Source organism: Vicugna pacos, chromosome 19, assembly GCF_048564905.1.
Source record: "Vicugna pacos chromosome 19, VicPac4, whole genome shotgun sequence".
NCBI classification, from domain to species: domain Eukaryota; kingdom Metazoa; phylum Chordata; class Mammalia; order Artiodactyla; family Camelidae; genus Vicugna; species Vicugna pacos.
Window position 1 is genome coordinate 26,582,097 of NC_133005.1, and position 23,754 is coordinate 26,605,850.

General features: G+C 46.2%; 1 protein-coding gene across 1 annotated transcript in view; it reads right to left on the reverse strand.

Annotated features, from left to right (window-relative positions):
• Nucleotides 1-1,679: 1,679 nt before the first annotated feature.
• LOC102525022 (fer-1-like protein 4) overlaps nucleotides 1,680-23,754 on the reverse strand; it is a 31,131-nt gene continuing 9,056 nt past the window's right edge. Inside the window, exons 20-45 of the mRNA XM_072944645.1 lie at nucleotides 21,779-21,866; nucleotides 21,588-21,704; nucleotides 15,329-15,481; nucleotides 14,341-14,494; nucleotides 14,068-14,192; nucleotides 13,752-13,886; nucleotides 13,457-13,630; nucleotides 12,903-13,019; nucleotides 12,647-12,808; nucleotides 10,257-10,452; nucleotides 10,061-10,119; nucleotides 9,842-9,973; nucleotides 9,152-9,194; nucleotides 8,960-9,060; nucleotides 8,748-8,885; nucleotides 8,538-8,654; nucleotides 7,161-7,288; nucleotides 6,801-6,971; nucleotides 6,231-6,385; nucleotides 5,530-5,690; nucleotides 4,908-4,993; nucleotides 3,598-3,696; nucleotides 3,142-3,383; nucleotides 2,309-2,589; nucleotides 2,120-2,220; nucleotides 1,680-2,017 (exon numbers count right to left, since the gene is read on the reverse strand). Coding sequence (XP_072800746.1) covers nucleotides 1,825-2,017; nucleotides 2,120-2,220; nucleotides 2,309-2,589; nucleotides 3,142-3,383; nucleotides 3,598-3,696; nucleotides 4,908-4,993; nucleotides 5,530-5,690; nucleotides 6,231-6,385; nucleotides 6,801-6,971; nucleotides 7,161-7,288; nucleotides 8,538-8,654; nucleotides 8,748-8,885; nucleotides 8,960-9,060; nucleotides 9,152-9,194; nucleotides 9,842-9,973; nucleotides 10,061-10,119; nucleotides 10,257-10,452; nucleotides 12,647-12,808; nucleotides 12,903-13,019; nucleotides 13,457-13,630; nucleotides 13,752-13,886; nucleotides 14,068-14,192; nucleotides 14,341-14,494; nucleotides 15,329-15,481; nucleotides 21,588-21,704; nucleotides 21,779-21,866 — 3,628 coding nt within the window. The 3' untranslated portion in view covers nucleotides 1,680-1,824. The remainder of the gene's footprint in view (nucleotides 2,018-2,119; nucleotides 2,221-2,308; nucleotides 2,590-3,141; nucleotides 3,384-3,597; nucleotides 3,697-4,907; nucleotides 4,994-5,529; nucleotides 5,691-6,230; nucleotides 6,386-6,800; nucleotides 6,972-7,160; nucleotides 7,289-8,537; nucleotides 8,655-8,747; nucleotides 8,886-8,959; nucleotides 9,061-9,151; nucleotides 9,195-9,841; nucleotides 9,974-10,060; nucleotides 10,120-10,256; nucleotides 10,453-12,646; nucleotides 12,809-12,902; nucleotides 13,020-13,456; nucleotides 13,631-13,751; nucleotides 13,887-14,067; nucleotides 14,193-14,340; nucleotides 14,495-15,328; nucleotides 15,482-21,587; nucleotides 21,705-21,778; nucleotides 21,867-23,754) is intronic.

Here is a 23,754-nt window from a genome sequence, read left to right on the forward strand (position 1 = left end):
TCTGATGTGATCACTTGTGAGCTGTGACCTTGGACATGTTATTTAACCACTCAGTAGGCACCCGTCTCTTCTATAAATTGCATGTGACATTACCAGCTATAGTGAGCCTTGTTTTTTTTGGTCACCCAGGAACAATTCCTCCTTGTTAACAGTATCCTGGATTTCCTCTGGGAGCCTCCCTGCCCACCCTGTCAGCTTATGTGATTTGGGAGGAGGGTTGATCTCCCACTCTAAGCTGCAGGGGATGGCCCCAGTCAGCACATCTCATTTGCCTGGCCCTGGTGACCCAGAGTGAGCCAGGCTCCACCAGGACTAGGAAAGCTTTCTTTTCTTCTGGATGTGAGTATGGGGAGATGTGGGGTTGCTGCAGCCATCCTGCACTTTTGAGGGGAGACCCTCTCTATGAATGAGCGTCCCGTGAGGACAGCAACGCTGAGCTCAGAAGCAGAGAACCAGTCTTGGTGACATTGTTTGAACCCTGTGACAAATGGCACCTGAAGCCCACCAGCCAAACTTACAGTTTTATAAGCCAATAAATTCCCTTTTTGCTTAAGTCAGTTTGGGTTGGGATTTCTTTTTTTTTTTCTTTCAATTGAAGCATGGTTGATTTACAATGTTGTGTTACTTTCTGATGTGTAGCATAGTGATTCAGTTATATATATTACATTTTTCACAGTTATTATAAGGTATTGAATATAGTTCCCTGTGCTATCCAGTAGGACCCTGTTATTTATCTGTTTTGTATATAGTGGTATGTATCTGTTAATCCCAAGCTCCTAATTATCTTTCCTCCCCTTTCCTGTTTGGTAAACAAATTTTCTATATCTCTGAGACTGTTTCTGTTTGTAAATAACTTCATTTGTGTCATTTTTTTTTTTAGATTCCACATATAAGTGATACCATATGGCATTTGTCTTTGACTTACTTCACTTAGTATGATAATCTTTAGGTCTATCTATGTTGCTGTAAATGACATTATTTCATTCTTTTTATGGCTAAGTAGTATTCCATTGTATATAAAAATCACAACTTCTTTATTCAGTCATCTGTCGGTGGCCATGTAGGTCCTTCCATGTCTTGGCTATTGTATAGAGCTGCTGTGAACATTGGGGTGCTTTCAAATTAGTTTCCTCCGGTTATATGTCCAGAGTGAGATTGCTGGATCGTATCGTAAGTCTATTTTTAGTTTTTTAAGGAATCTCAATACTGTTTTCCATAGTGACTGCACCAATTTACATTCCCACCAACAGTGTAGGAGGGTTCCCTTTTCTCCACACCCGCTCCAACATTTATCGTTTATGGACTTTTTTAATGATTGGGTTGTGATTTCTGTCACTTGCAAACAAAAGTGTCCTAAGTGATCTGCCTACTCTCAGGGTTGGTGCAAGTTCATGAAGCATGTATAGTGTTTGGCTGTCATGGAACAGCAGGAGCCATGACAGACTAGGTGAGAAGGACCCAGCCGTTGTCAGGAGCAGGAGCAGCAGGTGGGGAAGGAGCGCACGGAGCAGCAGGACCAGTGTCCAGGGCTCCATGGCTGTGAACCTTTGGCTGGGTCCCAGTCTTCCTGGCAGAGGGGCCATGTGGGCAGCCTCCCATCCTGTGTATTCATTTGTCCAGTGAATCCCAGCGCCCGGGTTACCCAAGAACATCTCTGTTCTCTGCCCCCTGTACAAATTATTTATTATACACAGCATGTGTTCAAGCATCAGAGAGGATGCCTGATAAGGTTTCCACTCTGCCAGGATGACTCCTACTGGTGGGAAAGACTGCCAGGAGCAGGAGTTGAGGAGCTGGCATTTATGGATGAGCTTCCCAGGTCTGTTAGGGTTGGTGGAGGGGGCGGAAGATGGCCTGGCTGATCTGGCCGGGCATAGTGTAGAAGATGAGGAGGAGGAAGACGGTGATCAGTGCCAGCAGCAGCAGCAGCACCAGGATATGCCAGTACCGGCGCCAGATGAAGAAGACGAAGGTCTTCAGCGGGTTCACAAACCAGTTAAAGGAGGTTTTGGGGCGGCTGTTGAGGGGGAAAGGTGGCGTCAGGAAGATTAGGAAGCCCCTGGGCACCCACTCCTCCCTCCTCCAGGCTCTGGCCAGATCTCCTGGGCTGCCCACTCACTTGGGCTTCTCCAAGGGCTCAGGCTCCTTGCGCCCCTTCCCCACTGGCCGTTTCTCAGCCTCCTCCACAGTCAGCAGCTCAAACTCTGCCTCCACCTTCCCCTAGGAAAAGGGGAAATAGAGACCAAGCTCTCAGGCAGGCTCAGGGCTGGCCCCCACCTGGCCTGGCTCCTGCCCTGGCCGCACCCACCGTGAGGATGTAGATGTTGCCTCCTGGGTCTGTGAACTCTAAGTCTTCTTGCCGACCCTTCCTCCTCCTCTTCCTCCTCTTCTTGCCAGCCTGAGCCTCCCGCTGCTCCCGCTCCTCATCCTCAGGCTCCCACAGCTTCACTACAGGCCACCAGCCCCGCAAGCGGCGGCAGCGAAACAGGTTACACCTTGGCCCAGCCCTGTCCTGGGCCAGCTGCACAGAGCAGAGCCCAGGGCCCCGGGTCCCTCGCACCATGTCCGGTAGCTGCAGCTCCAGGGAGCCTACAAGTCAGAGCTCTCTGGGTTAGGCAGGAGATCCAAGTCTATCTGGGCCCACCTCCCCTCCCTGAGAGTGACACCAAGGAAAGTGGAGCCCAGAGGTAGGAAGTGACAGATTGCTGGCAACATCCTGGAGGAGGAGGCAGCGCCGGAGGATTCTAAGTCCAGACTAGGAAGTCAGAACATGGTGGTCAGGCCACACCTATGGACCACACACCACAGCCCAGATGTCAGCAGGTTGTCAGACCCTGATGAAACAGCCAAGGATGGGACCAGACTGCCAAAGCAGGGACCAAAGGCCATGGACTCCGAGTCCAGAGTGGCCTGAGCTCAGGTCAAATTAGAAGATTGAGTCGGAGACTTTGGGTAGGAATGGAGGTTATGTTGCTCAGGGCTGAATACATTCAGTAATGCCAGAAAGCAAAGGCTCATGATGTGGGGTCTGAAACCCAGGCTTCAGGGCTGGGTTAGAGTAGGGAACCCAGGGGCTGGGGGCCAGGGCAGTGAGGGCAGAAACGGGCTAGGAGTTGAGGGAGGAGAACAGCTAAGCAGTACCAAGGAAGTCGTTGGCGGAGATGCGGTCGTAGTCCCAGACCTGCAGGACCAGCACAGCTGGCTGCCGGAACTCAGCTTCCTCCAGGGCGAAGGGTCCGGACCGGCGCCGGACGCTCACCTCGCGCTCCGTGGGCAGGTAGTCAAAGCGGAACACGAAGCGCCAGTTGAAGTTCCCCTCTCCCGTCAGAGAGTTGAAGTGCACGTCTGTCTCCTGCTTGTCATGCTCCAGCCCCTTCATCCAGCTGGAGCCAGGGAAAAAGTGCAGGCCGAGGGGGTGGGCATCCATGCTGCCCCCAAGCCCAGAACCCAGCTCCTCACCCAGCCTGCCCCTCCACTCACCACCCAGCTCCAGGCACCATCAAGGGCCTAGGGGACAGGCCAGCCCAGGGCCCAAGCCCCTGTTTGCAATCTTACCTCAGTGCACAGCCATGTGCCTGGCCCAGCCTGCAGGCCTACCTTTTCACGTAGATGTCACTTGATGTCTCTCCAGTGAGCGGGTTCACATCATCCAGAACCACATCCTCCGTGTTCCAGATGATGACTCTGAGCTCATAGCTGAGGGATGTATTGGGGGAGGGTTTTCAGACTTGGGAGGGGTCCTGGGAAGGGCTGCAGGAAGCAGAAAGGACCTGGGCCAGGGCCACTGACATTCATTAAGTACTGACGTGTGCCTAGCTGGGTAAGCAGGATGTCTGTGTTCCCTTGAAGGAGCCCCAGGTATCACTGACCACCCCAGCCACCAAGGATGGCACCAGGAATGGTCTGCTGACCCAAGCAGGGCCAATGAGGTTCTCCCATTAGTCTGGAATCAAGACCCTGAAAGGTTGAGTCATGTAGCATCAGATGCAGAGCTGGAGCCACCGCAAGCCAATCTTGTGCAAGCTGAAGTTTTGGAGTACAAAGGAGTGGCAGGTGAGCAGAGAAAGCCAGCCTGCAGAGAAAAGTGGGAGAATGAGACAGAACAGGGATGACAGCAGGCAACCCCAGAGGGACAGAAGGAAGGGCTGTAACGTTCCTGATTCTACCCCAAACAGCCTTGTCCTTGGCTGTCATGAGATTTCCTGGGTATCTGTTGTTTTCTCTTGCCCAGTATCAATTTCTCCTCATTTGCTGACAGCACCTTGAGTTTCTGTTGGTCACCTGCACCCCCACCCCTGTCAGTCTGTGTGATCCTGGTGGGGCAGACCAACCCCTACCTGGCTCCAGAGGTGGGTGTATCACCTAGGACATCACCCAGGACTGGCCAATCAGTGTATTACAGCCCCTTGATCACAGTGATTAGTTCAGGAATCAGCATTTGACCCAAGCTGGTCCAATGAGAGTCAGCCCCGAGACTTTTGCTCTAACTGGGAAAGAGGTATTTATTTTTCTGCTCAAGTAGTCAAGTTGGACAAGATGTAAGCCTGGCACCATTAGAAGCCACTCTTCCCCTAGACTGCAAAAGCGTCCCTGAGTGTGAGACCAAGGAAAGCAAAGCCCAGAGGTAGAAAGTGACAGATTGCTGACCACATCTGAAGTGCATACACCATCCACTCAGACTAGCTCAGGTAGGAAGGGGATTTACTGGTATTTGGACTCTCGGTTGCAAGTGACAAACACCCAACTCACAATGGCTTATGAAAAAAGGGAAATTAATGGCTCACCTACCTGAAGTCTGGGTCAGCAGCCTCTGCCTGCTTCACTGGGGGGGTCCCAGGTTTTCAGAAGACCCTTGTACAGGTTGTCCAAGATGTGCCTGCCCCAAGGGAGGAGGGGCCAGGACTCACCTGATTGGCTGCTGAGGCTTGATGTCAACTGGGGGTGGGGCAGGCACATCTCGGGGGAAGATGTCAATCCACATGTGAAGGGATCCCTGGGGGCACAGGACCAGGCTAAAGGGTCTTGTTGGGGTCCCACTTCCCCTAACAGCCCTGTGGCCAGAGGTTGTGCCTTGCCCCAGGTGGAGAGAAGAACTGGGGTCAAAAGGGCACAGTCTGGCAGATGCTAGGAGACTTCAGGTAGGACTGAAGGGATTCCAGGGTTGAGGCTATCCTAGGAATTCAGAGATGAGCCCCCAAAAGTGGAAGGTTGAGATCAAACGTAAGATCTGGTATTCCCAGGGCCCAGATCTTAGGAATCTAGAATAGAGGACAGGTTGGAAATGCCAAGTCTGAGCCTTGGTGGCCCAGGGGATCTTTCAGAACCAGAGTCCGGAGTAGGAATATGGGGTCCAGGATGGAAGTCCAAGACTGCAGTGGGGATGCAGGGGACCAGAATCGGAAGCCAGAGTCAGAAGTGGCAATGTGATGCCCGCGTGGAGGTGTTGGGGAAAGGGCACCCTGGGGACCCAGGTCCAGGATCACGTGGGAGTCCTGGGATTCTGGGGTTGGGTGCTGAGCCCTCCTTCACCTGTAGCAGCCCCGGGTTGCGAGGATGGTAGAGGGGCCGTGTTTCTACGTGCTCAGGTACCAGCTGGATCCCAAGGCCCGGCATCTCCTGCCAGCGCCGCAGCACCTGCAATGCCTGGGCCTCCTCGGGGACCTCACTTGCCACCTTGGATTCCCCACCACCTGCAATAAGAAGTGTGTGAGCTTGGGTTCCCAGCTCTCCTCCCTTCCTCCCCTGCCCTTCAATAGATGCTCCAGGCTGAGGCAGCTGCTGCACTGGGAGGGCAAGGCCACAGCGCTCAGAAGGTAGGGAGTGCTGCTATAACAGCTTTTGCCAGTGAAAAGCCAGCAGTCAGGGGGACAGTGGGGTTGGAGGGGCTGTGGCCTTTGTGCAGGCTCTGTTTACGGAAGAGACCACGAGCCATTTATGAAGCACGGGCTCAATTCTGCAGCCACGTTGTATGTTGTATGGGATCCCCTGTGGGCCACCCTGTTTTCTCAGTTATGGCTCTGAGGGGACAGTAATGCTCTTTGGGCATCTCACACTCACCAACAAAGACCATTTTCTCTCCACTGTCATCCTTACTCAAACTCACTTTCTCTGCTTGCAGAAGGAGGTGGGCTCTTTGGGGTGCACACTAGACTGGGCACCAGGGGCCCCCAGTACCTTGTTCTACCATCTTGTTCTACCATCTGGACTGCTCAGCAGAGAGGGGCTGGTACCTGGAGGCAGGGTCTCTGGCGGTGTCAGAAAGACTTTGCTGCCCACCTTGACAGCTCTGGCTCGGTATTCAGGGGCAGGGAGGCCACAGCGTTGACACAGCCCCGCCAGGATCTGTGAAGGCCGGAATGCATCACGCCAGGCATTGTACCCACCCCTGCAGGCAGAAAAGGAAGGTGCTTCAGTAGGGGCCAGCATATGGACATAGTTGGGCACAGGGGAAGGGGTGGAGAGCCTTGAAAACATGAGATCCAGGTTCATAACTCCACTAGGGGACAGGTTAGTCCTTGCTTCCAGAAACTGTGAAAAACAAAAGATGTATGCCAGGTGTTTCTACGAAGGAGATACTATTATTATTACCTCCATTTTGCAGATGAGTAAACTGAAATTCAGGGAGGTCAAGTGACTTGTTACAATCCCAACTCCCAAGGCCAAGTCTTGACACTAAGCCATAATGTCTTAGTCACAGGGGAGGTCCCTTCTATGAAATCAAAGGATCTGGACACAGGTGGGTGAACTTGACTGTCTTTGGTCGGACTTAGAATGACTCCTGAGGGCCCTGCTGGACTCACACATCATACTGGGAGGCCAGCCCACAGTTCGCCCTGTGGTGGCTATAGAATCGGTTTTCCAGGTCAATGTGGGTCTCCCCGATGAGGTCGTCAGAACCCACGAGGTCATGATCAAACACAGCCACGGTCAGCTCTGGCTCAGCAGGGAGAGAGATGCTGAGCTCCAGGACTCTGGCCAGGAGAGAGCGTGGCTCAGGATACCTCCATGCCCTAGGAGGTGGTCTTGCGGGGGTAGGGGTGTCAAGGGTTCCAGAAGCCTCCGTGCATTCCCCTCCTAGCACCATGCCAGCTGCCTGAGTGACAGCCACAGGGCCAGATGGCAAAGTGCTCCCCATTCCCAAACCCAGGGCCCAGCCTCACTCTCCAAAGACGGGATTCAGCTGCTTGGGGATGTAGCGCTCCTTGGTGTCCAGCCGCTCCCGGCCAGCGCTCACCACCACATAGGGGTCAGCTTTGCCATTGGGGTCTGCCGGAGCCAAGTTGGTAGCCTAGGGAGATGGGATGGGATGGAACTGAGAGAAATATCATTGTCATAACCTAGGGTTGCCCTTGCTGGACCTAATCTCCAATTAAGCATAAACAGAAAGCTACCAAGGAGAGACCTCCCACAGCAAGGAGTTAGCTGAGAGGCTGGACAAGATAAGTTTTATTTTCTTTTAAATTAAATATTGAAATACTTAAATAGGTATAATAAAAATATGAAACAGAAAATATGTGGAAAGATGCATAAGGGACTTAACTATTTGATTTATAACTTTCCATATCATTTAACTTCCATTTATTATAGCGGGCATATTTTACCTTTTAAATTAAGAATATTTTAACTAAATAAAAGAATAATGCAATGAGCATGTGTGTACCCAGCTTAATAAATAGAACACTACTGACAATTGTTCCCTGAGTTGCCTTATCTGATTTCATTCACTTTCCACCCTTGAAGTAGCCAGAACCCTTTATTTGGGGTTTCTCACTCACACAAAAAAGTAAAAATGCTTTTACTACATATACATGCATCCCTAAGCAATGCATAGCACTACTTTGCATGGTTTTAAACTATATGTGTTAAACTTATTGTTTTTGCTAACTATATAATTTTATAAACACATAATTTATGCATAGATTAGTGAAGTACAATTTATACACAGTAATATATTTTTAGTCTTTCTACACTCCTGCCTGCAATGAATGAAAGTCCCAGTTGCTCCACATCTTTACCAACACTTGGTATTGTCAGTCTTTTTTATTTTAGTCATTCTAGCACATGTGAAATTACAGCTCACTATGGTTTTAATTTGCATTTCCCTGATGACAAAGCATGCTGAGCATTTTTGCATGTGCTTATTGGCCCTATATATATCTTCTTTTGTGAAGTGACTGTTCAAATCTTTTGCTCCACCACTGACTGAGTTTTTAGTTTTAAATATTACACTTCTAATTTCTAAAAATTCTAACTGGCCCTTCAAACTTGCTATTTACTTTGAATAGTCTATTTGTTCCTTGTTCATTTTAAATTCATTCTTTTATTTATTTAAACATTTCATATATAGTTATTTTATATCCTATAAATTCAGGTTCTGCTGCAAGCAAGCTGTGTAACCCTGGGGAGTCTCTTAATTTTATACCTAAGATTTCCCACCTGAAAAATGAAGAAGCTGGACCCTGATCCCTTTAGTCTGTAGGTTTCATGTACATTACCTTTGCTGGAGTTAGAGGCGTGCTGGGCCGGTGGATGCTCACCTTTACAACATATACTCTGACCAGGAGCTTGATGGGCCGGTTCTGTGGGATCCCCCGGGAGATCTGAGGCTCAGAGAAGGACACTGCATCTGATTCAGGATAAATGAGGAAGGAGCCCTGGGTGGGATGGATGGGACACTGGTAAGAGAGTCTTCCTCCTGCAACCCTACTTGTGCTCCCTGGTCCCCCACCTTCTTTCCCCAAACATACCTTGAACTTGCCCACAAGGTTTCCAGACCCTTCTTCCTCTCCATCTCCATCCTGACCCCCTTGCCCTCGGTACAGGGGAAACACATTCAACCAGTCTTCAAAGTGGTTAAACTCTTCCTCCAGAGAGCTGTTGTAAATCTGAAAGGCAAGGGCCTCAGTGACAGCCCCATGTCCAGAATCCAAGCAGAATCCCCTCTCCCGACATCAGTCACCTTCAGAGTAGCAATTGCTTTTTTCTGGAACACGGAGTCTTTTACTTTAGCCTCACCCTGGTCTTGGGCTTCCCCATCCACAGAAATGATGTTGACCCCATCTGGAACAGCAGAAATACCTCGTTAGAAATACTGGTGTGCAGGGAGGGAGGGAGGCTGAAAGGAAAAAAGTAAGAAAGCCAAATCTCTCACCTGAATCCCCAGAGTCATCCATTTCGTCCTCATCAAAGTTGGTCTGAAATCAAAGGGCAGGTCAGCGATTATTCCCCACAATTCACCTCCTTAATCTACCTCTTTTCCAGGACAGGGAGTTGGGAAACTTCACTTCAAGTTCCAGCTGGGTAAGCCACTTGCATTTTCAAAGCCTTAGTTTATCATCTAGTCCTGCGCTGACCAAGACAGCAACCACCAGCTACATGTGGCTACTCAGTACTTAAAATGTAGCTGGTCCCAACTGAGGTATGCTGGAAGTGTAAACTACACACCGGATTATAAAGACTAGTATAAAATAAGAATGCAAAATATCTCATCATTAATTGCTTATAATGGTTACTTCTTAAAATGATATTTTAGATATATTAGGTTAAATAAAATATATCATTAAGATCAATTTCACCTGCTTCCTTTTACTTTTTTTAATGTGGCTACTACAAAAGTTAAAATTACGTCTGTGCCTCACATATTTCTGTTGGACAACAAGCTCTAGATACTGGAGTTAATAATCCTCAGCTTCTAGAATTGTTGTGAAGAAGACAAACGATGGCTGTAACAAAGAGCTCTGAAAAACTGTAGCGCTCCACGTGTGATGAGATCCTTCTTCTTGCCATTGGCTCTCCTCAGCCTCCAGCCCCTCCGACCCCTGGGACTCTCCTCTGTCCCTACCTGCCCCTGGAGCTCCTGCAGCGACGCATAGTACTTGGACCACCAGTCAAGCTCTTCGGGATCTGGAATGTCCTCCTCCACCTCTGGGCCTTGATTCAGGAGGCCTCCCAGAGGGAGCTTCTTCAGAGGAGCCTGAGGGAGGAGAACTCAGTACCCCTAAGCCAGCACCATCCCAAGCACTGCTAGCCCCTCCTCCACCCATCCTCCATAGTCCATCACCTTCAGGAGCCGTCTGGGCATCCCCACCTCAGACAAGAAGGGATCCAGGGACCTCTGTCCTAAGAGGGGGTAAATGACACCCAGAGGAGGTCAGGCAAGTAGAAGTCAGACTCCATGCCCCACTGGAAGTTCCCCTGGAGCCACCTCAGCCAAGAACGACTTCTGTCTGGTGGTCCCTAAGGGGGACAACCCATACCTTGAGGTCCCTTGGGCACTAGGTCCCCTGTCTCCTCCTCTTCTTCCTCCTCAGGGGGATCCTCATGAGCCTGGAGTGTGAATCGCAGCATGTGGGGGACAATGTGGGAACCCACAAGCACTGTGCGGCCAAAGGCCCGGCGCTCAATCACCAGGATGCTGAGTGGGGGCTGCAGGTAAGGCTGCTCCGGCAAGTCCTGGGGGAGAGAGGACCCATGTCTCTCAGACTAGGGGAGGAGAGAGAGGCAGTAGCAGAGACAGATAGGAAAACAATACAGCTAAATCTGCATTCGGAGCCCACAGCCTCATTGTGTCATCTCTGGTAAGTCACTGCCTTCTGAACCCACTTCCCAGCTAAAAAGGGGACACAATCCTGGATTGGAGAGACAATTGTATTGAATAACATAATAGACACAGAAGTATTCTGGAGCCTACAAAGTGCTATCAGAAACACAAGACTGCTGTTGTTGCTGTTATTATGTGAAGGACCAATGCTCAGTTTGCTAATGTGGATTTAGAACCATAACAATATGTATGCCCTTTAGCCCAGGAATTCTCTACCTATCAATGGGTCCTAAGGCGGCAGGAGGGAGGTGGGGAGAACAAAGGCTGTAATACTGTATTGCTGAGTTTATTTTATGTACATGTGACAATTACAGGAAAAAGGAGGGAGGAATGAATGGAGCTATAATAGAGAAAAGTTTCTCTATTTTACTGGAACTAAATTAGTATTAGTCTGAAGCAGACTGAAAAATCAGTATGCATACTGTAATCCCTAGAGCAACTGCTAAGTAAAAATCAACAAAGGAATTAAAGTAGTACAGTAATAAATATTTATTTAATACAAAAGAAGGCTCTAAAGGAGGAACAAAAGTATGAGACCTACAGAAAACAAATAGCAAAATGGCAGATGTAAATCCAACCATATTAATAATAACATCAAATATGACTGTATTAAACACTTTAATCAAAGACAGAGGTTGTCAACTGGGTTAAAAAAAAAAGAGATGCAACTACATGTGGCTTAAAAGACCCTCTTGAGTAAGACACATATAGGCTGAAAGTAAAAGGATAAGGAAACATGTCATGCAAACACTAACCAGAGAGAACTGGAGAACTGGTATAGCTATATTATCAGACAAACAGACTTTAAGATAAAAAATTTTACTGGAGACCGAGGGACATTTTACAATGATAAACAGATCAATTTATAGGAAGCTGTAACAATTATAAATATATATGCACCTAAAAACAAACTCAAAATACAAGTGAAAAAATGACCCAAAATAAAGGGAGAAACAAACAATTCAATAATAGTTGGAGACCTCAATACCATATTCTCAGTAACAAATAGAACAACTAGACATAAAATCACCAAGGAGGCTTTTTTTTAGGGAAGCTTGAATAATACTGTCAACTCAACTAGACCTAATTGATATCTATAGAACATTCCACCCAGCCACAGAAGAATGCACATTCTTTTCACATGCACAATGGAGAGAGGGATGTGTTTTCCTCAAGTTACACTATGAAATGGGAAATGAGAGGAAACATCCCCCGGAAGTTCAGTGAGCAAACTGATTTCAGTTTCATCATCTTACAGCACAATAAAGTTTTCAAACTGCAAACTCCTGCATGGCAAGCAGAGTCATGAAACAGTGTCGGGTTGTTGTTGTTTGCCCCCTTGCAATCTGGAGGCCACCATGCTTTGTCCCAGTCACCCCCTCACCTAGGCACGGCACTCTTCAGTTGACAGAGCCCTTTCACCAAGATCCTTTCTCTCATTGGCTCCTCATAGCACTCTTTTGTATCTGTTACTCCCTTTTATACAGAAACAAACAAATAAACAAGCAAGCAAATAGAAAAACCAAAGCTCAGACAAGTAATCTGACAAACTCCTAAGTGACACTGCCAGAATTTGACTCCAAAGTCTATACCACAGTACAGTAAACACAAATTAAATGAGAAATGTATTTTTCTTCTCAGCCCCTGGTGTTTCAGAAACTAGACAGATTCCTTCAGATTCCTACTTCATGACATTTGGCTAATCCACTCATCCAGTAGAGCTGACACAGCATTACCAGTTCATGGATTAATCCAGGGAGCAGTAAACTACAGCCTGTAAACAAAATCTGGCCTGCTGCTAGTTTTTGCAAATAAAGTTTTATTGGAACACAGTCATACCCATTCATTTCCTTGTTCCCTATGGATGTTTACACACTACAATGGCAGAGTTGAGTAACTGCAAGTGAAACCGTATGACCCACAAAGCCTAAAATATTTACTATCTGGCCCTTTATGGAAACTTGGTGGGTTAAGCCAATATAACCAGCCAGGAATTCACCAGCCCACTGCCCCCTTCCATTTCTTGCCCGCTGCCCGTGCCCTCACCACTGTCAGATGCCTGATGAGCTCGGTGAAATTGGGGTTCTCACGGTAACTGGCCAGGATCTCGGACTCCACACGTCGCCCAGCCACCTCCAGCACAACCTGGGGCTGCTCCACCTCGAACAGCTGCACACGGCCAAGGCCCCTCAGACCCCAGAACAGTACCTGGGGTTGGGAAGTGGGAGAGTCAGGGATCTGCACCCGGTTGAGGGGCACCGAGGTGTGCAGAAGGGAGGAGGATGTGAGTGCCTAGTGCTACCTCGACACGGAAATCCCTGAGAACTGGGCGCACATGGGGCGGCAGGGATAGGCGTCCGGAGATGGGCTCGACCAGGGGTGTCAGGTCCTGGGGCTCCACATCACTGGGCACTGAGGGCTACAGGGAGCCAGAGATCAGAGGTCAAAGAGGAATCAGGCCAAAGGCGGGAAATTCTGGGCTCAGGGAAGAGAAGCGGAGAGCTACCAATGAAACATAAATCCAGAGACACCTGGCAAGGCTGGACTGGTGGGATTGGGGTATCTAAGGAAACAGCCATGCACAAAAAGGGAGTGTGGGTATCTAAGGCATGAGGATCAACCCGCAGCCTGGGTTCTCTGGAGTTGGAGGCCTGGCAAGGCGAACCTAAGGTAGGTTTACTTTAAGTGTTCCCTGGAGTCAGGAGGTCCAGTGACAGACCTGCCGCCTGCATTCTCTGGGGGTGAGGGAGTTGGAGGGGTAACCCTGGGACATGCCCATGTCCCTGGAGCTGGATAATCTAAAGGAATAGCAGGAGGGGTCCACGGCCTGTGCCAGCTGCACCACAGCACTCTGACCTCAAGCCGGCTACCGTAGTCCAGTTCAATGAGTTCAAAGGTGGCAATGAGCTCCCCGGCTGCCCGGGGCCCCTTCCTCACGGAGAAGAACTGCAGCTCGGGGCGTTGGTAAGGGTCCTCCATCAGCTTTACCCTCGGGGCGGCCAGCGCCCTGCCCAGGAACACAGGGGGGCCCTGCAGGGAGCGCAGCATTGAAGACAAATGTGGAAAAGGTTCAGGAGCCAGGGGAGGGGGCATCAAGACAAGGGAGGGGGGCCTTTGGTGGGAACCCAGGTGGGGCCCAGGCCACACTCACAAACTTATTGTGGTCAAAGATGTTGACGACCACTAGCGGAGGCTCCTCCTGCAGGTGCTCCCTCCTCCCATCCACAATCAACTGATCAAACACTAAGAGCTCGTCCCACAGGGGGCTCAGCGTCTGCTCCAGGACCTTGGGGGCCACGCAGGGAAGGAGGCAACCGCAGGCATCAGAAGAACCTCTCACCCTTAAGACCCTCTAGTTCAACACCACCCTCTAAATCAGGGCAGTCCGATTAGGGCCTTGGAAAAGCTCAGCCCCCACCCACCTTGTCTCCAGTGCCCCTCCGCCCACATCCCAGCCCAGGCCTCACCCGTGTGGTCTGGCACTGTGTAGAGATGAGGACTCGAGCAAAGGGGTCTGAGAGCCCACTGTCATCTGCTGCCAACACACCTCGGGCCTGGTACAAGTGAGCCCGGAGCTGGAAGTAGCTGAAGTCTGGGGTGGAGGGAAGGAAGAGTGACCACTGGAGTCCCTGAGCCCAGACCCTCTGAACCCTCAGCTGGGCATCTAGCCCCACACCTAGGGCAAACGGAAAGTGGGGCCCCGGGTCCCCCGGGCCGCCTGCCCCATGCCCTGCACTCACCGTCCCGGCAAAGGCTGTGGGGCAGCCCAGCAGAGGGCTCAGGCAGCAGGTCCGGTGGGAGCTCTGAGGTGCAGGCCTTGGCTTGCTTGCCCAGCCCCAGCCACAGGAAGAGCTCCAGTTTGGCACAGACCTCACCAGGGGCTGCCCCAGGTGCCTGTTGTGGGGAGGAAGCATGTTAGGGCCCACCCCTTGTAACCCAAGCTTGACCAGCAGGCCCATTGTCTCTGTATCACTAAACCTCACCCCAGCCCCCTATACCTCACCCTGAACCCTCTTCATGCCCACCTGACACCCCATTACCCTATAACTCCCATTCCCTATTCATCCTGCCCCAACACTGCCACTTCCTACACCCCAAACCCCACACCTACCCTCTGAACTCTGCACTCCCACACCCCACACTCACCTCACCCCTCTGTCCTCTCATCCCCAACACATTCAGTTCCCTGTCCCCTGCCCCAGTGGTCACAGCTTCTCACCACTAGGGACTCCTGGTGGTGTCCATCACAGGAACACCTCATTTAGAAATATTCTGCCCACAAATTGGCTATGCCTATAAGGAACTAGTTCATCACAGTCCCATTTTCATAACCCTGCCCATCTGTCAGAGTTTAGTCAATAAAAGGGCCAGTGCAGGTCCAGAGATGACAAAATTTGGTGTTTATTTCACATCAAAACTCACCTGGGTAAAGGCACAATCTCCTTTTGGCATTCTGGATAATTAAAGGGCTCAGTACACTTTTTAAAACAGTAATAATTTTAAAACAATACTAAATGTTTAATTTTTCAAAATTAAAACATGTTTAAGTTTTTAAAGTTAATAGAAAAAAATTTTGAAATAAAAATAAATTTGAATTTTTTAATTAAAAAATATTTAAGTCTCAGGACCCCTTATTCTAATCTACACACCTCCACCCTGAGGCCTGTGCCATCCTCTGAGCCTCACCCGACTCCAGTCCCCAGCACCCTCACCCCTAGGACCCCTCACCGTGAGCAGCAGACTCTGGATCTTCCCACAGTCCTGGCCCCGTTCCTCCTCGACCACAGAGAACAGCACATCCTGGGCAGGGATGCGGGCCCAGGCCACACGGCGCCGTCCACTGAGCATCCAGACCAGCACATCTGGGAGGGGAGGCTGGGGCTGCCGGCAGAGAACTGGGTTGCAGAGGTGGATCTGGAGTGGAGAGCCCCTTGCTCCCACAGCTTCCCCTGGAATGGATGGACCAAATGTCCATCTCCAGCCCTGACCTCCCCCTGAACCCCAGGCCCATGCAGCCACCTGCCTCCTGGACATCTCTCCCCTGGATGCCCCACAGGCCACCTCAGGCTCAAAGTCCCACCCGACTTTTTTATCCCGGTCTTTTTTTTTTTAACTGTGGTAAAATACACATAGCATAAAATTTACTATCTCAACCATTTGAAAGTGTACAGTTCAGTAGTACATTCACACTGTTGTGCAACCATCACTACTGTCCACTCTCAGAACCTTTTTTTCATCTTGCAAAAAACTGCCACTCTGTATCCATTAAACACTAATTTCCCATTTCCCCTCCCAGCCCTGACAATCACCATTCTACTTTCTGACTCTAAGAATTTGACTACTCTAGGTACCTCAGATGAGTGGAATTATACAGTATTTGTCTTTTTGTGCCTGGCTTTTTTCACTCAGCATAAAGTCTTCAAGGTCACCAAGCTGGAGCAAGTGTCAGCCTGATTTCCTTACTCTTCCCTTCTACCCAGCCTGATTTTCCCCGGTGATTCCCACCGTGTGCCCATTCACATCAGCCACACAGTCTCCTCTGATAGCTCATCACCCAATCCTGCCAACGTCCCCCTTCTCTCCCTTCCTCACTGCCTGAGATTAAGACCACCCACTCTTGTCCAGACAACTGGGAAGTCTTCCTGCCTTCAGTCTTCCCTTCCAACTCATTCTTTACCATGAATGGCTGGCTTGCTCCCACCTTCTGGGTCTCAGTTTAAATGTTGTCCCGGCAGAGAAATCTTCCCTGACCACCTTACGTAAGCATTTCTTCTCAGCCCCCTTAGCCTCTGTAACATCTTCCTTAGCAATTCCTACAAATCATCACTGTTTTTCTTACTCATTTAACGTGCATAGTCAGTCTCCCACACTAGAATATAAGCCCCAAAAGGGCAAGAAACATGGCAGAGGTGGATCTCCAGGGCCTCATACATAGCCTGGCACGAGGAGGACTTTAAATATCACTGAGTAAGCAAACAAACAATGGCTAGAACTGATCATCCCAGAGTTGACCCTCTCCTTTCCCTGTGCGAAATCATCATGCCAGACTTGTATCTCCAGTAATATCATGAGCTAGGAATTAAGACCTACTTCTCACTAAAAACAACTAAAACTACTTGGTAAAATATTTGTTTAAATATTCATTAAAGGCAGTGGTGAGATAATAAGAATAAAGAATTATCTCTAAATGAAGCTCTAAATGAAAATAGGAATCCAGAGAAGTTAACAGAGAATTTCAACAATTTTTTGCCACAGGGGCATTTGCCAAATCTGGCAAATATGAGCTTTTCATGACCTGACAGTGAGTAAAAACAATATAAAGAGCTCAGATACCACTCAAGACAGGAGTTTATCAAGACAGGAGTCTAATAGGAGATCTCTTCCCTCCCTGAAAGCTAGGACCCCAAAGAATCATGCCTTCAAGATAAAGATAAACCCGAATTTGACACAACATTGTAAAACGATTATAAATCAATAAAAAATGTTAAAAAAAAAAAGATAAAGATAAACCCTAACTGAACCTGCCCCACTCTCTCACCCCCAGGAATCTACAAAGAGAGTTGTCTAGCTGAGTGAAGTAGTGGAGCTGGAAACTGTTCCTGAGAAGAATAACCACAAGCTGATTTTTTCACAACGCCTGGGTGTTGCTAAACATCAAATTTTAGTTTAAGGTGATCAAGGGCAGAAGCAAGGTCATATGTTTTCTAGAAGAATGTACCTTTATTCCAAGACTAAAAGAAGTCCCACAAATAATGTTTGGAAACTATAATGAATAGCTCACAGTTTAAAGCAGCTAAACACAGAAGGAAACAAGCATGAGGAAGTAAGAGCAGCAACAGAGAGCAGAAATAAGCCCCCTAAAATCGACTATTGAAATCATCTGACATTATAAAAACAATTCTGCTTACTATGTTTAAATGAAACAAAAGATAAACCTGACAAATATTTACTGGGAATAAGAAACTGAAAAATAACACAGTGAATTTGAAAAAAAATAGAATTTACAGAAATGAAAATTGCAATGATTGAAATGAAAAATTCAACAGAGGCACTTATACAGTCTCCTGATTTTCAATTAAAAAGCCAAAGCAACTCAATGGGAAAAATAAATCTTCTCAACATATGGTACTAGAATATCTCAAAGTTCATATTTTAAAAACAGAATTTTGACCCATATATGTCACATAAAAATTAACTTGAGAACAGTCAGAGACCTAAATGTAAAATCTAAAACCATAAAGGTTTTAGGAAAACTATCTTTATTCTCCTAAAAACATAGCAGAATATCTCTGTGGCTTGGAAATAGCAAAGTTTCCTTACATGGGTAACAGAAAGCAATAAACATAAAAGAAAAATTAGATAAAGTAGATTTCATCAAAACTCTAGAGATACATATTATTGTATTGTTCTTTTATACAAAAATCCAGGCACATAATAAAAAATTACAAGACATAGGAGAAGCAGAAAATGTGACCCATGGTCAAGAGAGGAAGTAATTACTAGAAGTAGACCCACAGAAAATCCAAATGTTGGAATTATTAGACAGGATGTTAAAACAACTGTGATGAAAATTCTACAGGACCTAGTGCGAAAAGTACAGAGTTTAAAAATGGGTAATTTCAACAAACATATGAAAACTGGAGCCAAATGGAACTAATAGAACTAAAAAAATGTGATACCAAGTTGACAGTTCTAAATTAATAGTTGGAGATTTCAATATACCACTTTTAGTAGTGGATGGAACATCTATACAGAAGATCATTAAGAAACCCAAGGACTTGAACAACATTACAAACCAACTAGATCTAGCAGACACATATAGTACATTCCATCCAACAACAACTCAGTTCGTCTCAAGTGTGTATAGAACATTCTCCAGGATAAACCATATGGTAGGTCACAAGTGTCAATAAATTTTAAAAGACTGAAATCACACAAAGTATCTTTTTCTGACTAAACTGGAATGAAACCTCAGGTCAATAATAGAAAGAAAACTGGAAAATTTTACAAATGTGTGGAAATTAAACAACACATTCTTAAATACTACAACAAAGAAGAAATCACAAAGAAATTAGAAAACATTTAGAGATGAATGAAAATGATAACACACCAAAATTTATGATATGCAGCAAAGATAGGGCTCAGAGGAAAATAAATAGCTGTAAATGCCTACATTTAAAAAGAAGAAAGATCTCAAATCAATAACCTAACTTTATACCTTAAAGAATTAGAAAAAGAAGAGAAAACTAAACCGAAAGCTAGCAGAAGGAAGTAAACAAACATCAGAGTGAAGAAAAATAAACTAGAGAACAGAAAGACAATAGAGAGAATCAATGAAACCAAAAGTTAGTTCTTAAGAAAAATCAACAAAATTAACAAATCTTTAGGTAGACTGACAAAGAATAAAAGAGAGAAGACATAAATAACTAAAATAAGAAATTAAAGTGAGAACACTCCTAGAAACTTACAAATTATCTAAACTGACTCACGAAGAAACAGAAATCTCAACAGACCAATAAAAAGTAAAGAGATTGAATGAGTGATCAAAAACCTCCCAACAAAGAAAAGCCTAGAACCAAATGGCTTCACTGGTGAATTCTACCAAACATTTAAAGAAGAATTAACACCAATCCTTCTCAATCTCCTCCTAAAAACAGAAAAGGAAGGAATGCTTCCCAACTCATTCTATGAGGCCAGCATTACCCTAATATCAAAGAAAGATAAAGACATCATAAGAAAAGAAAATAACAGAATAATCTTTCTTATGAATACAGATATACCCCTCATGAGTAAGTTCTGAACAAAATATTAGCAAACCAAATCCAAAAGCATATAAAAAGGACTATTTACTATAATCAAGTGGGATTTATCTCAGGAATGCCAGGGTGGTTCAACCTAAGAACATCAATCAATACAATACACTACAATAACAGGACAATTTTTAAAAAAATGTTTATCTCAATTGATGCAGAAAAGGCATCTGACAAAATCCAACATCCTTTAATGATTAAAAAAAATACTCAGAAAACAAAGAAAAAAACTTCCTCAACCTGGTGAAGGTATTTATGAAAAACTCACAGCTGACATCATATTAATAGTAAAAGAATGAAAACTTTTTCTCTAAGATCAGTAATAAAACAAAATGAAAAATTACATTCTTAGAAAAAAATGTATCTTTTGTATCAGCCATTGTGAGCTTAACAGATTCCCAACACTCAAAGATCTTTCCAATGAGTTGGTGGTGATAGTAATAAATGTGATATTTTACTACTATATAATGAAATATATCACCATTTGGAAGGTATACATAATTCAGGGAACCAAATTTCCATATGACCTATGTATGATGATTCAAAATCATGCAAGGATAACAGATCCATTCAAAGTACAATATAGACCAATGGACTTTAATATAACAGAGTATAAAAATTTTTTGCCAGATATTTGCAAAAACATGTAAAGCAATGCCACTGTTCTCACTAAATTTTTTGTTTTGGAGAATATAGTTATTTTTCCAAAAATATATTATTTGTGCTACCATGCCATAGGTTTACTATTGTTATTTTATTTTTATTTGGGGGGGTTGTTTGTTTGTTTGTTTTGGTGGGGGGAGGTAATTAGGTTTACTTATATTACTTATTCTTAGAGGAAGTACTGGGGATTGAACTGGGGACCTCATGCATGCAAAGCACACACTCTACCACTTGAACTATACCCTCCCCCCCTACTATTGTTATTTTAAATGAATTAATAATTATTTTTTATTTCTCAGGTTTAAATTTTTTTCAGTTTTAATTTATATAATAGTGAATATCAGTAGATACAATCTACATAAACAAAAACTTTTGGGGTCCCTACTATTTATTAAGGGTGTAAAGGAGTCCTGAGATCAAAAAAGTTTAAGAACCACTGTCTTAGAGAAACTCTTGCACTTAATCCCCAGGAGGTGTACAAAAATGGTCTTTGAAACTGCTTCTAATCACCATCCATTAGGATCAACACACATATCCATCAACAATGGAATGGATAAGTAAATTAAAGTAGAGTCATACATTGGAATATTATACAATGAAAATGGACAAATTATAGCTATATGCAACAATACAGAAAAATCTCACAAAAATAATATTGAGTAAAAAAGAAAACAATATAAACAGTACTATATAAAGTTTGAAATAAGGTAAAACTAACCTATATTATTTCAGGATGCATACTTAAGTAAAAAAATGTTTTAAAATGTCAGCTGACTTAAGGAAGTTTTCATTACAAATAAATAAAGCAATTTTGCACTAAAATTCACTATAATAAAGTCTCTCCTTCCATTACTCTGCCTTCCAGCTGCCCATGCCTTCCTGACTCTATGCCTTTGCACATGCTCTTCATTCGTTCACACTTGCCAAACTCCAACTTGTCCTTCAAGATCTGAGACCAATATCCAACTCCTCACTGTCTGAACCTGAGGACATACTGGCCCCAGGGGTCAAAACTTCATGAGTTTGGGAATGACTGATCAGAGTGGGGCAGAACTGGTTTCGAATTCTAGCTCTGCCACTTAACCAGCTATGACATGGTGGGTCAGTTACTTTTTCTCTCTAAGCCTCAATTTCTGCCCCTGTCAAATGGGATAACGTCTTCCCAAGGTTGTTGAACTACACAAGATAACACAGCCAGATACTAAGTAGAAGAGAAGAAGTAATCAAAAAATGAGAACTTCCTTTACCCTTCACACATGTTGTGCTCAGAGCTTCAGACCAAGGAAGTCATGCCAAGGAAAAATGCTCTCAAATCTTCATCCAGCGAGATCCTGCATGTTCCCTGCATCCCTGCTGGGCCCTAGAACACGCATCCTCACCCTTGGCTGCTCCAAACGGAGCTTGGTCCTGGCATCAATCCACAGGATAAATGTTGGGTCACCCCTGCACAGAGGCCACTGGAAAGCTTGAGTGACGGATATTCAGGGTTGGGAAATGGGTGAGTGAGGCATTACCTCCTGGGCCAGGAAGCGCAGTTTCGCCAGAAGCTTCTTGGCCAGTGCAACCTTCCCTTGCACGTTGCCCTGTCTCAGGCCCCGTAGGAGCTGCAGTCCTTGCTTTGCCAAGAGGTTCTGGAATGGCAGGAAAAGAACATGAGTGGAGGGCCTCTGCTGGGTGCCCCTGATCCCCCTTCCCTAGACCATACCAGGCTATGCACCAGCAGTCTCTGTCGGCATCGATCCAGGGCATTGGGCCGGGTCACCGTCCTGCGCTCAGCACCGTGGCAAAACTGTCTGCAGGAGCGGGGTGGGCGTGGCATGTGGGAGCAAAGGAGGAACGCTGACCCTTAGGGGCCCTGCTCTGACCCTCCCTCAGAGCAGGCCTCCCACACCCAGACTCCTTCACAGATCCTCTTGGTCTTGTTCTCAAAGAGGCACCCTTCCTTAGCCAGGATGACCTCTGTGCTTGGACCCCTCCCCAGTTCATCGAGTTAGCCTCATTGTGGAGCCCCAAAATGTACCAGTATTCAACTATTTACTGCCCTGGCTACTCAAAGTGTGGCCCAGGACCAATAGCACTGGTATTCCCTCATTAAAAATGCAGTCTCAGCCCCAACCCAGACTTGTGTCAGAAATCCGCATGTTTATACCCTGGAGGATTCAAACATACGTTAAAGGCTCAGATGGGCTGTACCTGACAATTCCAACATTGACTAAAGATAGCTCAAACCAAGTGCATGAGTTCCAGTGACCACCACCACTCCCTTCTCCCCACAAAAAACCCTGCTTTACTTTACTTCATAGTCATCCTTCACTGCTCTTTCTTTCACTCACATTCCACCTCAGTCCATCAGCACATCATTTAGGCTCTACCTTCAGAATATATTTAGAATCTGACCAGTTTTCTCCCTTTCCAGGACCACCCTAGTCCAAGTCACCATCACTTCTTTTTTTAAAATTAATTAATTAATTAATTAACACCTTTATTGTAGTATGGTTCCTGTACAGTAAACTACACATATTTCAAATGTACAATTTGATGAATATTGATAGATGCATACACCAATAGAAACACTACCATAATCAAGATAGCTAACATTTCCATCACTTCCCAAGAGGTACAATTTTCGAATTCCCAATTTATCCCTTCCCACCCTCTTTACCCCCTGCAAGTCACCATCACTTCTCACCTAGGATTACTGCAACAGCCTCCCAGCTGCGCTCACCACCTTCACTCTTACCCTCTCTCCTACAGAATATTCTCAATACAGCATCCAGAATGAGCTTTCCAATGCTTTTCCAGACCATTTCACAGAGTTTTTCGAGAAAGAGGGTTGGGGTCAACTGCATCCTCTGATGTGGAAAGGTTGAGTAAGATGAGGGCAGAAAAGTGACCACTTATAACCAGGTCCTTACCTGGGTCCTCCTCTTCCGTCCTACCTCTAAATGCTGGAGCTTCTCAGGTCCTCAGATTTCTCTTTACTCTGTTCCCTAGATAATCTTAGCCAATCCTATCTACATACTGACACCCCTTAATTTTACATTTCCAGCCTAGAACTCTCCCCAGAGCTCCCTTCATATAGCTAGCAGCTTAGCAGAGATTACCACTTTGAAGTCTAATAGACATCTATGTCAAAGTTAACATGTCCAAAAATGTTAACTTCTGATATTCCCTCTGCTCCCATCAGACCGTCTCCTTCTCTTGTTTTCCACAGCTCTGTAAATAGCACCATCTACACAGCTTTGCAAGCCAAAATTTGGGGAGTCATGCCTGACTCTTCTTTCACATTTTCTTCATCCCCTAAGCTTATCCTGGCAAGTCCCGAGGTGCCACTTCCAAAATCTCAAACTGCTCTCAAATTCCTTCCTGTCACTCTATGTCCACTGCGACCACCCTAGATTCAAGTCATTGTTATCAGTCACGTGAATCATTACAATGCCCTCCTGAGTGATCTCTCTGCTTCCTCTCATATCATCCCTCCTCGACTGATCCTTTTTAAGGATAAGTTAGAGCATATCCCTTCTCTTTTCAAAACTGTCAGTGGTTCCTCATCTCATACAGAGAAGCAGCCAAGGCCGTTACAATGGCTTACGAGACCCCATATGTCTCTCTCTTCCTTCCCCCCCACACCCTCCAGCCTCATCGTCTCTGCTCACTCTGCTGCAATGACACTGATTCCCT